At 50.9% G+C, this 12,869-nt stretch overlaps 1 protein-coding gene across 4 annotated transcripts in view; it reads left to right on the top strand.

Moving 5' to 3' along the window:
- LOC140411248 (phosphofurin acidic cluster sorting protein 1-like) overlaps nt 1-12,869 on the top strand; it is a 911,105-nt gene that overhangs the window by 643,740 nt on the left and 254,496 nt on the right. For all 4 annotated transcript variants that reach the window (XM_072500372.1, XM_072500373.1, XM_072500371.1 and 1 more), the window contains one exon: nt 12,363-12,469. In XM_072500372.1, coding sequence (XP_072356473.1) covers nt 12,363-12,469 — 107 coding nt within the window. The remainder of the gene's footprint in view (nt 1-12,362; nt 12,470-12,869) is intronic.

Genomic DNA, 12,869 nt, shown 5'->3' with positions numbered 1-12,869 from the left:
TGAGAGAGAGCTCATTCAGAGAGAGAGAGAAAGAAGGTCCAGGGAAAGTGAGAGAGAGCTCGATCAGAGAGAGAGAGAGAGAGAAGGTCCAGGGAAACTGAGGGCGAGCTCGGTCAGAGAGAGAGAGAGAGAAGGTCCAGGGAAAGTGAGTGGGAGCTCGTTCAGAGAGAGAGAGGTCATGGAAAACTGAGTGAGAGCTCATTCAGAGAGAGAGAGAGAAGGTCCAGGGAAAGTGAGTGAGAGCTCTTTCTGAGAGAGTGAGGTCAAGGGAAACTGAGGGAGAGCTCATTCAGAGAGAGAGAGAGAGAAGGTCCAGGGAAAGTGAGTGAGAGCTCTTTCTCAGAGAGAGAGAGAGAAGGTCCAGCAAACTGAGGGAGAGCTCATTCAGAGAGAGAGAGAGAGAAGGTCCAGGGAAAGTGAGTGAGAGCTCGTTCAGAGAGAGAGAGAGAGAGCATCCAGGGAAAGTGAGTGGGAGCTCGTTCAGAGGGAGAGACAGAAGGTCCAGGGAAAGTGAGTGAGAGCTCGTTCAGAGAGAGAGAGGTCAAGGGAAACTGAGAGAGAGCTCATTCAGAGAGAGAGAGAAAGAAGGTCCAGGGAAAGTGAGTGAGAGCTCATTCAGAGAGAGAGAGAAAGAAGGTCCAGGGAAAGTGAGAGAGAGCTCGATCAGAGAGAGAGAGAGAGAGAAGGTCCAGGGAAACTGAGGGCGAGCTCGTTCAGAGAGAGAGAGAGAGAAGGTCCAGGGAAAGTGAGTGGGAGCTCGTTCAGAGAGAGAGAGGTCATGGAAAACTGAGTGAGAGCTCATTCAGAGAGAGAGAGAGAAGGTCCAGGGAAAGTGAGTGAGAGCTCTTTCTGAGAGAGAGAGGTCAAGGGAAACTGAGGGAGAGCTCATTCAGAGAGAGAGAGAGAGAAGGTCCAGGGAAAGTGAGTGAGAGCTCGTTCAGAGAGAGAGAGGTCAAGGGAAACTGAGGGCGAGCTCGTTCAGAGAGATAGAGAGAAGGTCCAGGGAAAGTGAGTGGGAGCTCGTTCAGAGAGAGAAAGAGAGAAGGTCCAGGGAAAGTGAGTGGGAGCTCGTTCAGAGAGAGAGAGAGAGAAGGTCCAGGGAAAGTGAGTGAGAGCTCATTCAGAGAGCGAGAGAGAGAGAGAGAGAGGGTCCAGGGAAACTGAGTGAGAGCTCATTCAGAGAGAGAGAGAGGGAGCATCCAGGGAAAGTGAGAGAGAGCTCATTCAGAGAGAGAGATAGAGAGAAGGTCCAGGGAAAGTGAAAGAGCGCTCATTCAGAGAGAGAGAGAAGGTCCAGCAAACTGAGGGAGAACTCATTCAGAGAGAGAGAGAGAGAGAAGGTCCAGGGAAAGTGAGTGAGAGCTCGTTCAGAGAGAGAGAGAGAGAGAGCATCCTGGGAAAGTGAGTGGGAGCTCGTTCAGAGAGAGAGAGGTCATGGAAAACTGAGTGAGAGCTCTTCCTGAGAGAGAAAATGAAGGTTCAGGGAAACTGAGGGAAAGCTCGTTCTGAGAGAGAGAGAGAGAGAGAGAAGGTCCAGGGAAAGTGAGTGAGAGCTCATTCAGAGAGAGAGAGGGCAAGGAAAACTGCGTGAGAGCTCTTTCTGAGAGAGAGAGAGAGAAGGTCCAGGGAAACTGAGGGAGAGCTCATTCAGAGAGAGAGAGGTCATGGAAAACTGAGTGAGAGCTCTTTCTGAGAGAGAGAGAGAGAAGGTCCAGGGAAACTGAGGGAGAGCTCGTTCAGAGAGAGAGAGAGAGAAGGTCCAGGGAAACTGAGGGAGAGCTCATTCAGAGAGAGAGAGAGAAAATGTCCAGGGAAAGTGAGTGAGAGCTCATTCAGAGAGAGAGAGAGAGAGAAGGTCCAGGGAAAGTGAGTGAGAGCTCGTTCAGAGAGAGAGAGGTCCAGGGAAACTGAGGGAGAGCTCATTCAGAGAGTGAGCGAGAGAAAGTCCAGGGAAAGTGAGTGAGAGCTCATTCAGAGAGAGAGAGAAAGAAGGTCCAGGGAAAGTGAGAGAGAGCTCGTTCAGAGAGAGAGAGAGAGAAGGTCCAGGGAAACTGAGGGAGAGCTCATTCAGAGAGAGAGAGGTCATGGAAAACTGAGTGAGAGCTCATTCAGAGAGAGAGAGAGAAGGTCCAGGGAAAGTGAGTGCGAGCTCGTTCAGAGAGAGAGAGAGGGAAGGTCCAGGGAAAGTGAGTGGGAGCTCGTTCAGAGAGAGAGAGGTCATGGAAAACTGAGTGAGAGCTCATTCAGAGAGAGATAGAGAAGGTCCAGGGAAACTGAGTGAGAGCTCTTTCTGAGAGAGAGAGGTCAAGGGAAACTGAGGGAGAGCTCATTCAGAGAGAGAGAGAGAGAAGGTCCAGGGAAAGTGAGTGAGAGCTCTTTCTGAGAGAGAGAGAGTGAAGGTCCAGCAAACTGAGGGAGAGCTCATTCAGAGAGAGAGAGAGAGAGAGAGAGGGTCCAGGGAAAGTGAGTGGGAGCTCGTTCAGAGGGAGAGAGAGAAGGTCCAGGGAAAGTGAGTGAGAGCTCGTTCAGAGAGAGAGAGAGAAGGTCCAGGGAAAGTGAGGGAGAGCTCGTTCAGAGGGAGAGACAGAAGGTCCAGGGAAAGTGAGTGAGAGCTCGTTCAGAGAGAGAGAGAGAGAGCTTCCAGGGAAAGTGAGTGGGAGCTCGTTCAGAGGGAGAGAGAGAAGGTCCAGGGAAAGTGAGTGAGAGCTCGTTCAGAGAGAGAGAGAGAAGGTCCAGGGAAAGTGAGGGAGAGCTCGTTCAGAGGGAGAGACAGAAGGTCCAGGGAAAGTGAGTGAGAGCTCGTTCAGAGAGAGAGAGAGAAGGTCCAGGGAAAGTGAGTGAGAGCTCGTTCAGAGAGAGAGAGGTCAAGGGAAACTGAGGGCGAGTTCGTTCAGAGAGATAGAGAGAAGGTCCAAGGAAAGTGAGTGGGAGCTCGTTCAGAGAGAGAAAGAGAGAAGGTCCAGGGAAAGTGAGTGGGAGCTCGTTCAGAGAGAGAGAGAGAGAGAGAAGGTCCAGGGAAAGTGAGTGAGAGCTCATTCAGAGAGAGAGAGAGAGAGAGAGAGGGTCCAGGGAAACTGAGTGAGAGCTCATTCAGAGAGAGAGAGAGGGAGCATCCAGGGAAAGTGAGAGAGAGCTCATTCAGAGAGATAGAGAGAAGGTCCAGGGAAAGTGAGAGAACGCTCATTCAGAGAGAGAGAGAGAAGGTCCATGGAAAGTGAGTGAGAGCTCTTTCTGAGAGAGAGAGAGTGAAGGCCCAGCAAACTGAGGGAGAGCTCATTCAGAGAGAGAGAGAGAGAGCATCCAGGGAAAGTGAGTGGGAGCTCGTTCAGAGAGAGAGAGTGAAGGTTCAGGGAAACTGAGGGAGAGCTCATTCAGAGAGAGAGAGAGAGAGGTCCAGGGAAAGTGAGGGAGAGCTCATTCAGAGAGAGAGAGAGTGAGAAGGTCCAGGGAAAGTGAGGGAGAGCTCATTCAGAGAGAGAGAGGTCATGGAAAACTGAGTGAGAGCTCGTTCAGAGAGAGAGAGAGAAGGTCCAGGGAAAGTGAGTGGGAGCTCATTCAGAGAGAGACAGAGAAGGTACATGGAAACTGAGTGATAGCTCGTTCAGAGAGAGAGAGAGAGAGATGGTCCAGGGAAAGTGAGTGAGAGCTCGTTCAGAGAGAGAGAGAGAGAAGGTCCAGGGAAACTGAGGGCGAGCTCATTCAGAGAGAGAGAAGGTCCAGGGAAACTGAGTGAGAGCTCGTTCAGAGATAGAGAGAGAAGGTCCAGGGAAAGTGAGTGGGAGGTCGTTCAGAGAGAGAGAGAGAAGGTCCAGGGAAACTGAGTGAGAGCTCGTTCAGAGAGAGAGAGAGAGAGAAGGTCCAGGGAAAGTGAGGGAGAGCTCATTCAGAGAGAGAGAGAGTGAGAAGGTCCAGGGAAATGAGTTGGAGCTCGTTCAGAGCGAGAGAGAGAAGGTCCAGGGAAAGTGAGTGGGAGCTCGTTCAGAGCGAGAGAGAGAAGGTCCAGGGAAACTGAGGGCGAGCTCGTTCAGAGAGATAGAGAGAAGGTCCAGGGAAAGTGAGTTGGAGCTCGTTCAGAGAGAGAAGGTCCAGGGAAAGTAAGTGGGAGCTCGTTCAGAGAGAGAGAGAGAGAGAGTGAAGGTCCAGTGAAAGTGAGTGAGAGCTCATTCAGAGAGAGAGAGAGAGAGAGAGAGAAGGTCCAGGGAAACTGAGTGAGAGCTCATTCAGAGAGAGAGAGAGAGAGCATCCAGGGAAAGTGAGAGAGAGCTCATTCAGAGAGAGAGATAGAGAGAAGGTCCAGGGAAAGTGAGTGAGCGCTCATTCAGAGAGAGAGAGGTCAAGAGAAACTGAGTGAGAGCTCTTTCTGAGAGAGAGAGAGAAGGTCCAGGGAAAGTGAGAGAGAGCTCATTCAGAGAGAGAGAGGTCAAGGGAAACTGAGGGAGAGCTCTTTCTGAGAGAGAGAGTGAGAAGGTCCAGGGAAAGTGAGTGGGAGCTCGTTCAGAGAGAGAGATGGTCCAGGGAAAGTGAGTGGGAGCTCGTTCAGAGTGAGAGAGTGAAGATCCAGGGAAACTGAGTGAGAGCTCATTCAGAGAGAGAGAGAGAGAAGGTCCAGGGAAACTGAAGGAGAGCTCATTCAGAGAGAGAGAGAGAGAATGTCCTGGGAAACTGAGGGAGAGCTCATTCAGAGAGAGAGAGTGAGAGCATCCAGGGAAAGTGAGGGCGTGCTCGTTCAGAGAGAGAGAGGTCATGGAAAACTGAGTGAGAGCTCTTTCTGAGAGAGAGAGAGAGAGCATCCAGGGAAAGTGAGTGGGAGCTCGTTCAGAGAGAGAGAGAGAACATCCAGGGAAAGTGAGTGGGAGCTCGTTCAGAGTGAGAGAGAGAAGATCCAGGGAAACTGAGTGAGAGCTCATTCAGAGAGAGAGAGAGAAGGTCCAGGGAAACTGAAGGAGAGCTCATTCAGAGAGAGAGAGAGAGAATGTCCTGGGAAACTGAGGGAGAGCTCATTCAGTGAGAGAGTGTGAGAGCATCCAGGGAAAGTGAGGGCGTGCTCGTTCAGAGAGAGAGAGGTCATGGAAAACTGAGTGAGAGCTCTTTCTGAGAGAGAGAGAGAGAGCATCCAGGGAAAGTGAGTGGGAGCTCGTTCAGAGAGAGAGAGAGAGAACATCCAGGGAAAGTGAGTGAGAGCTCTTTCTGAGAGAGAGAGAGAAGGTCCAGGGAAACTGAGGGAGAGCTCATTCAGAGAGAGAGAGAGAGAAGGTCCAGGGAAACTGAGGGAGAGCTCATTCAGAGAGAGAGAGAGAGAAGGTCCAGGGAAAGTGAGTGAGACCTCATTCAGAGAGAGAGATAGAGAGAAGATCCAGGGAAAGTGAGTGAGAGCTCGTTCAGAGAGAGAGAGAAGGTCCATGGAAACTGAGGGAGAGCTCATTCAGCGAGAGAGAGAGAGAGGGGATCCAGGGAAACTGAGGGAGGGATCATTCAGAGAGAGAGAGAGAGAGCATCCAGGGAAAGTGAGAGAGAGCTCATTCAGAGAGAGAGATAGAGAGAAGGTCCAGGGAATGTGAGAGAGCGCTCATTCAGAGAGAGAGAGGTCAAGAGAAACTGAGTGAGAGCTCTTTCTGAGAGAGAGAGAGAAGGTCCAGGGAAAGTGAGAGAGAGCTCATTCAGAGAGAGAGAGGTCAAGGGAAACTGAGGGAGAGCTCTTTCTGAGAGAGAGAGTGAGAAGGTCCAGGGAAAGTGAGTGGGAGCTCGTTCAGAGAGGGAAGGTCCAGGGAAAGTGAGTGGGAGCTCGTTCAGAGTGAGAGAGAGAAGATCCAGGGAAACTGAGTGAGAGCTCATTCAGAGAGAGAGAGAGAGAAGGTCCAGGGAAACTGAGGGAGAGCTCATTCAGAGAGAGAGAGTGAGAGCATCCAGGGAAAGTGAGGGCGTGCTCGTTCAGAGAGAGAGAGGTCATGGAAAACTGAGTGAGAGCTCTTTCTGAGAGACAAAGAGAGAGCATCCAGGGAAAGTGAGTGGGAGCTCGTTCAGAGAGAGAGAGAGAACATCCAGGGAAAGTGAGTGAGAGCTCTTTCTGAGAGAGAGAGAGAAGGTCCAGGGAAACTGAGGGAGAGCTCATTCAGAGAGAGAGAGAGAGAAGGTCCAGGGAAACTGAGGGAGAGCTCATTCAGAGAGAGAGAGAGAGAAGGTCCAGGGAAAGTGAGTGAGAGCTCGTTCAGAGAAAGAGAGAGAGAGAAGGTCCAGGGAAAGTGAGTGAGAGCTCGTTCAGAGAGAGAGAGAGAGAGAAGGTCCAGGGAAAGGGAGTGAGACCTCATTCAGAGAGAGAGATAGAGAGAAGATCCAGGGAAAGTGAGTGAGAGCTCGTTCAGAGAGAGAGAGAAGGTCCAGGGAAACTGAGGGAGAGCTCATTCAGCGAGAGAGAGAGAGAGAGGATACAGGGAAACTGAGGGAGGGATCATTCAGAGAGAGAGAGAGAGAAGGTCCAGGGAAAGTGAGTGAGAGCTCGTTCAGAGAGAGAGATGTCAAGGGAAACTGAGGGAGAGCTCATTCAGCGAGAGAGGGAAGGTCCAGGGAAAGTGAGTGAGAGCTCCTTCTGAGAGAGAGAGGTCACAGGAAACTGAGGGAGAGCTCATTCAGAGAGAGAGAGAGAGAGAAGGTCCAGGGAAAGTGAGTGAGAGCTCGTTCAGAGAGAGAGAGGTCAAGTGAAACTGAGGGAGAGCTCATTCAGCGAGAGAGGGAAGATCCAGGGAAATTGAGTGAGAGCTCCTTCTGAGAGAGAGAGGTCAAGGGAAACTGAGTGAGAGCTCTTTCTGAGAGAGAGAGAGAGAGCATCCAGGTAAAGTGAGTGGGAGCTCGTTCAGAGAGAGAGAGGTCATGGAAAACTGAGTGAGAGCTCTTTCTGAGAGAGAGAGAGAAGGTCCAGGGAAACTGAGGGAGAGCTCATTCAGAGAGAGAGAGAGAGAAGGTCCAGGGAAAGTGAGTGAGAGCTCGTTCAGAGAGAGAGAGGTCAAGGGAAACTGAGGGAGAGCTCATTCAGAGAGAGAGAGAGAGAAGGTCCAGGGAGACTGAGGGAGAGCTCATTCAGAGAGAGAGAGAGAATGTCCAGGGAAACTGAGGGAGAGCTCATTCAGAGAGAGAGAGAGAGAAGGTCCAGGGAAAGTGAGTGAGAGCTCATTCAGAGAGAGAGAGAGAGAGAGCATCCAGGGAAAGTGAGTGGGAGCTCGTTCAGAGAGAGAGAGTGAAGGTTCAGGGAAACTGAGGGAGAGCTCATTCAAAGAGAGAGAGAGAGAGAAGGTCCAGGGAAAGTGAGGGAGAGCTCATTCAGAGTGAGAGAGGTCATGGAAAACTGAGTGAGAGCTCGTTCAGAGAGAGAGAGAGAAGGTCCAGGGAAAGTGAGTGGGAGCTCATTCAGAGAGAGACAGAGAAGGTACATGGAAACTGAGTGAGAGCTCGTTCAGAGAGAGAGAGTGAGAGAAGGTCCAGCGAAAGTGAGTGAGAGCTCGTTCAGAGAGAGAGAGAGAGAAGGTCCAGGGAAACTGAGGGCGAGCTCATTCAGAGAGAGAGAAGGTCCAGGGAAACTGAGTGAGAGCTCGTTCAGAGAGAGAGAGAGAAGGTCCAGGGAAAGTGAGTGGGAGCTCGTTCAGAGAGAGAGAGAGAAGGTCCAGGGAAACTGAGTGAGAGCTCGTTCAGAGAGAGAGAGAGAGAGAAGGTCCAGGGAAAGTGAGGGAGAGCTCATTCAGAGAGAGAGAGAGAGAGAAGGTCTAGGGAAATGAGTGGGAGCTCGTTCAGAGCGAGAGAGAGAAGGTCCAGGGAAAGTGAGTGGGAGCTCGTTCAGAGAGAGAGAGAGAAGGTCCAGGGAAAGTGAGTGAGAGCACGTTCAGAGAGAGAGAGGTCAAGGGAAACTGAGGGCGAGCTCGTTCAGAGAGATAGAGAGAAGGTCCAGGGAAAGTGAGTTGGAGCTCGTTCAGAGAGAGAGAGAGAGAGAGTGAAGGTCCAGTGAAACTGAGTGAGAGCTCGTTCAGAGAGAGAGAGAGAAGGTCCAGGGAAACTGAGTGAGAGCTCATTCAGAGAGAGAGAGAGAGAGCATCCAGGGAAAGTGAGAGAGAGCTCATTCAGAGAGAGAGATAGAGAGAAGGTCCAGGGAAAGTGAGAGAGCGCTCATTCAGAGAGAGAGAGGTCAAGAGAAACTGAGTGAGAGCTCTTTCTGAGAGAGAGAGAGAAGGTCCAGGGAAAGTGAGTGGGAGCTCGTTCAGAGAGAGAGAAGATCCAGGGAAACTGAGTGAGAGCTCTTTCTGAGAGAGAGAGAGAGAAGGTCCAGGGAAACTGAAGGAGAGCTCATTCAGAGAGAGAGAGAGAGAATGTCCTGGGAAACTGAGGGAGAGCTCATTCAGAGAGAGAGAGAGAGCATCCAGGGAAAGTGAGGGCGTGCTCGTTCAGAGAGAGAGAGGTCATGGAAAACTGAGGGAGAGCTCATTCAGAGAGAGAGAGAGAGAGAAGGTCCAGGGAAAGTGAGTGAGAGCTCGTTCAGAGAGAGAGAGGTCAAGGGAAACTGAGGGAGAGCTCATTCAGCGAGAGAGGGAAGATCCAGGGAAATTGAGTGAGAGCTCCTTCTGAGAGAGAGAGGTCAAGGGAAACTGAGTGAGAGCTCTTTCTGAGAGAGAGCGAGAGAGCATCCAGGTAAAGTGAGTGGGAGCTCGTTCAGAGAGAGAGAGGTCATGGAAAACTGAGTGAGAGCTCTTTCTGAGAGAGAGAGAGAAGGTCCAGGGAAACTGAGGGAGAGCTCATTCAGAGAGAGAGAGAGAGAAGGTCCAGGGAAAGTGAGTGAGAGCTCGTTCAGAGAGAGAGAGGTCAAGGGAAACTGAGGGAGAGCTCATTCAGAGAGAGAGAGAGAGAAGGTCCAGGGAGACTGAGGGAGAGCTCATTCAGAGAGAGAGAGAGAATGTCCAGGGAAACTGAGGGAGAGCTCATTCAGAGAGAGAGAGAGAGAAGGTCCAGGGAAAGTGAGTGAGAGCTCATTCAGAGAGAGAGAGAGAGAGAGCATCCAGGGAAAGTGAGTGGGAGCTCGTTCAGAGAGAGAGAGTGAAGGTTCAGGGAAACTGAGGGAGAGCTCATTCAAAGAGAGAGAGAGAGAGAAGGTCCAGGGAAAGTGAGGGAGAGCTCATTCAGAGTGAGAGAGGTCATGGAAAACTGAGTGAGAGCTCGTTCAGAGAGAGAGAGAGAAGGTCCAGGGAAAGTGAGTGGGAGCTCATTCAGAGAGAGACAGAGAAGGTACATGGAAACTGAGTGAGAGCTCGTTCAGAGAGAGAGAGTGAGAGAAGGTCCAGCGAAAGTGAGTGAGAGCTCGTTCAGAGAGAGAGAGAGAGAAGGTCCAGGGAAACTGAGGGCGAGCTCATTCAGAGAGAGAGAAGGTCCAGGGAAACTGAGTGAGAGCTCGTTCAGAGAGAGAGAGAGAAGGTCCAGGGAAAGTGAGTGGGAGCTCGTTCAGAGAGAGAGAGAGAAGGTCCAGGGAAACTGAGTGAGAGCTCGTTCAGAGAGAGAGAGAGAGAGAAGGTCCAGGGAAAGTGAGGGAGAGCTCATTCAGAGAGAGAGAGAGAGAGAAGGTCTAGGGAAATGAGTGGGAGCTCGTTCAGAGCGAGAGAGAGAAGGTCCAGGGAAAGTGAGTGGGAGCTCGTTCAGAGAGAGAGAGAGAAGGTCCAGGGAAAGTGAGTGAGAGCACGTTCAGAGAGAGAGAGGTCAAGGGAAACTGAGGGCGAGCTCGTTCAGAGAGATAGAGAGAAGGTCCAGGGAAAGTGAGTTGGAGCTCGTTCAGAGAGAGAGAGAGAGAGAGTGAAGGTCCAGTGAAACTGAGTGAGAGCTCGTTCAGAGAGAGAGAGAGAAGGTCCAGGGAAACTGAGTGAGAGCTCATTCAGAGAGAGAGAGAGAGAGCATCCAGGGAAAGTGAGAGAGAGCTCATTCAGAGAGAGAGATAGAGAGAAGGTCCAGGGAAAGTGAGAGAGCGCTCATTCAGAGAGAGAGAGGTCAAGAGAAACTGAGTGAGAGCTCTTTCTGAGAGAGAGAGAGAAGGTCCAGGGAAAGTGAGTGGGAGCTCGTTCAGAGAGAGAGAAGATCCAGGGAAACTGAGTGAGAGCTCTTTCTGAGAGAGAGAGAGAGAAGGTCCAGGGAAACTGAAGGAGAGCTCATTCAGAGAGAGAGAGAGAGAATGTCCTGGGAAACTGAGGGAGAGCTCATTCAGAGAGAGAGAGAGAGCATCCAGGGAAAGTGAGGGCGTGCTCGTTCAGAGAGAGAGAGGTCATGGAAAACTGAGTGAGAGCTCTTTCTGAGAGACAAAGAGAGAGCATCCAGGGAAAGTGAGTGGGAGCTCGTTCAGAGAGAGAGAGAGAACATCCAGGGAAAGTGAGTGAGAGCTCTTTCTGAGAGAGAGAGAGAGAAGGTCCAGGGAAACTGAGGGAGAGCTCATTCAGAGAGAGAGAGAGAGAAGGTCCAGGGAAACTGAGGGAGAGCTCATTCAGAGAGAGAGAGAGAGAAGGTCCAGGGAAAGTGAGTGAGACCCCATTCAGAGAGAGAGATAGAGAGAAGATCCATGGAAAGTGAGTGAGAGCTCGTTCAGAGAGAGAGAGAAGGTCCAGGGAAACTGAGGGAGAGCTCATTCAGCGAGAGAGAGAGAGAGAGGATCCAGGGAAACTGAGGGAGGGATCATTCAGAGAGAGAAAGAGAGAAGGTCCAGGGAAAGTGAGTGAGAGCTCGTTCAGAGAGAGAGATGTCAAGGGAAACTGAGGGAGAGCTCATTCAGCGAGAGAGGGAAGATCCAGGGAAAGTGAGTGAGAGCTCCTTCTGAGAGAGAGAGGTCAAGGGAAACTGAGTGAGAGCTCTTTCTGAGAGAGAGAGAGAGAGCATCCAGGGAAAGTGAGTGGGAGCTCGTTCAGAGAGAGAGAGAGAACATCTAGGGAAAGTGAGTGAGAGCTCTTTCTGAGAGAGAGAGAGAAGGTCCATGGAAAGTGAGTGAGAGCTCGTTCAGAGAGAGAGAGGTCAAGGGAAACTGAGGGAGAGCTCATTCAGCGAGAGAGGGAAGGTCCAGGGAAAGTGAGTGAGAGCTCCTTCTGAGAGAGAGAGAGAGAAGGTCCAGGGAAAGTGAGGGAGAGCTCATTCAGAGAGAGAAAGAAGGTGCAGGGAAACTGAGGGAGAGCTCTTTCTGAGAGAGAGAGAGAGAGCATTCAGGGAAAGTGAGTGGGAGCTCGTTCAGAGAGAGAGAGGTCATGGAAAACTGAGTGAGAGCTCTTTCTGAGAGAGAGAGAGAAGGTCCAGGGAAACTGAGGGAGAGCTCGTGCAGAGAGAGAGAGAGAAGGTCCAGGGAAACTGAGGGAGAGCTCATTCAGAGAGAGAGAGAGAGAAGGTCCAGGGAAAGTGAGTGAGAGCTCGTTCAGAGAGAGAGAGGTCCAGGGAGACTGAGGGAGAGCTGATTCAGAGAGAGAGAGAACGTCCAGGGAAAGTGAGTGAGAGCTCTTTCTGAGAGAGAGAGAGAGAAGGTCCAGGGAAAGTGAGGGAGAGCTCGTTCGGAGAGAGAGAGGTCAAGGCAAACTGAGTGAGAGCTCTTTCTGAGAGAGAGAGAGAGAAGGTCCAGGGAAAGTGAGGGAGAGCTCGTTCAGAGAGAGAGAGGTCAAGGGAAACTGAGTGAGAGCTCTTTCTGAGAGAGAGAGAGAGAGAGAAGGTCCAGGGAAAGTGAGGGAGAGCTCATTCAGAGAGAGAGAGAGAGAAGGTCCAGGGAAAGTGAGTGAGAGCTCGTTCAGAGAGAGAGAGGTCAGGGGAAACTGAGTGAGAGCTCTTTCTGAGAAGGAGGATCCAGGAGATCCCACATTGTGAAACTGTGACGATGGAAGAGTCCTGGTTGTCCCAGTATAAACATCCATTTATTTTTGGAGTCAAGTTTATCACAGAAATATATGCTTCACCAACTTGGTTCCGTCTGTCTCTCTGAACCAACTCAGATTCAAAACTCCCACCTTCAAATCCCTCCATGATCTTATCCCTCTATCTCTGTAACCTCCTCCTGCCCTACAATCCTCCACGATATCTGCTCACCTCCAATTCTGGTCTCTTACCATCCCGATTTTAATTGCTGACTGGATCTTCAGCTACATTCTAGAATTCCATCCCTACAGCTTCTCACCTCTCTATCTCTCTTTCCTTCTTGAAACATTCCTTAAAACACTATTTGAACAACATTTTGGCCACCTGTCCTAATGTCTCCTCATGTAGCTCAGTGTTAAATCTTGTTTGACAATCGCTGACGAGAAACTACATGTGACAGTTTACGATGTTAAGATGCTGTGTTGATTAATTAAAGGTATCTTGTGTGATTCACTCCTTTGTTCCAGTATCTGTATGAACGACTGCATGAGAAGAGCCAGCCAATGGTCTGCACGTGCTCTGTGGCTGACATCCATGCAGCCTTTAACACCATTGTTACCAGGATTCAGAGATTGTGAGTAACCAGCAGCCACTGTGAGAGTTACATCTGATGGGGAACTCCAAAACTCAGCAACATTGTCATTCTCCCAGCAATGGTCCCTTATCTACTTTCATCCATAATTAATATCTTGAATTAGCATGCTCTGAAATCCTCATCCTAAACCTCTCCCAACTTTCAAAATCTTCCTCAAATCTCGCCTCTTCACCTGGGCTTCAGTCGCTCCGAGTACTCTGCGCCTGACTGCCGTGCTGTGCCCCACTTTCTCCTTTGTAAAGCTTGCCTCGGGACATTGCAGTAACGTCTGGACATTGTCCCGGAGCCTGCTCATTAGACACGCTGCGCACTCCAAGAACAAGGTCCATCACCCCTTCTGATGGAGGCTGGAAAAGGTCACTAACTGCCAGCATTGCCA

The sequence above is a fragment of the Scyliorhinus torazame genome, chromosome 4 (assembly GCF_047496885.1).
Source record: "Scyliorhinus torazame isolate Kashiwa2021f chromosome 4, sScyTor2.1, whole genome shotgun sequence".
NCBI classification, from domain to species: domain Eukaryota; kingdom Metazoa; phylum Chordata; class Chondrichthyes; order Carcharhiniformes; family Scyliorhinidae; genus Scyliorhinus; species Scyliorhinus torazame.
Note: the sequence above shows the minus strand (reverse complement) of the source record. Positions and strands in the feature narration are given on the sequence as shown.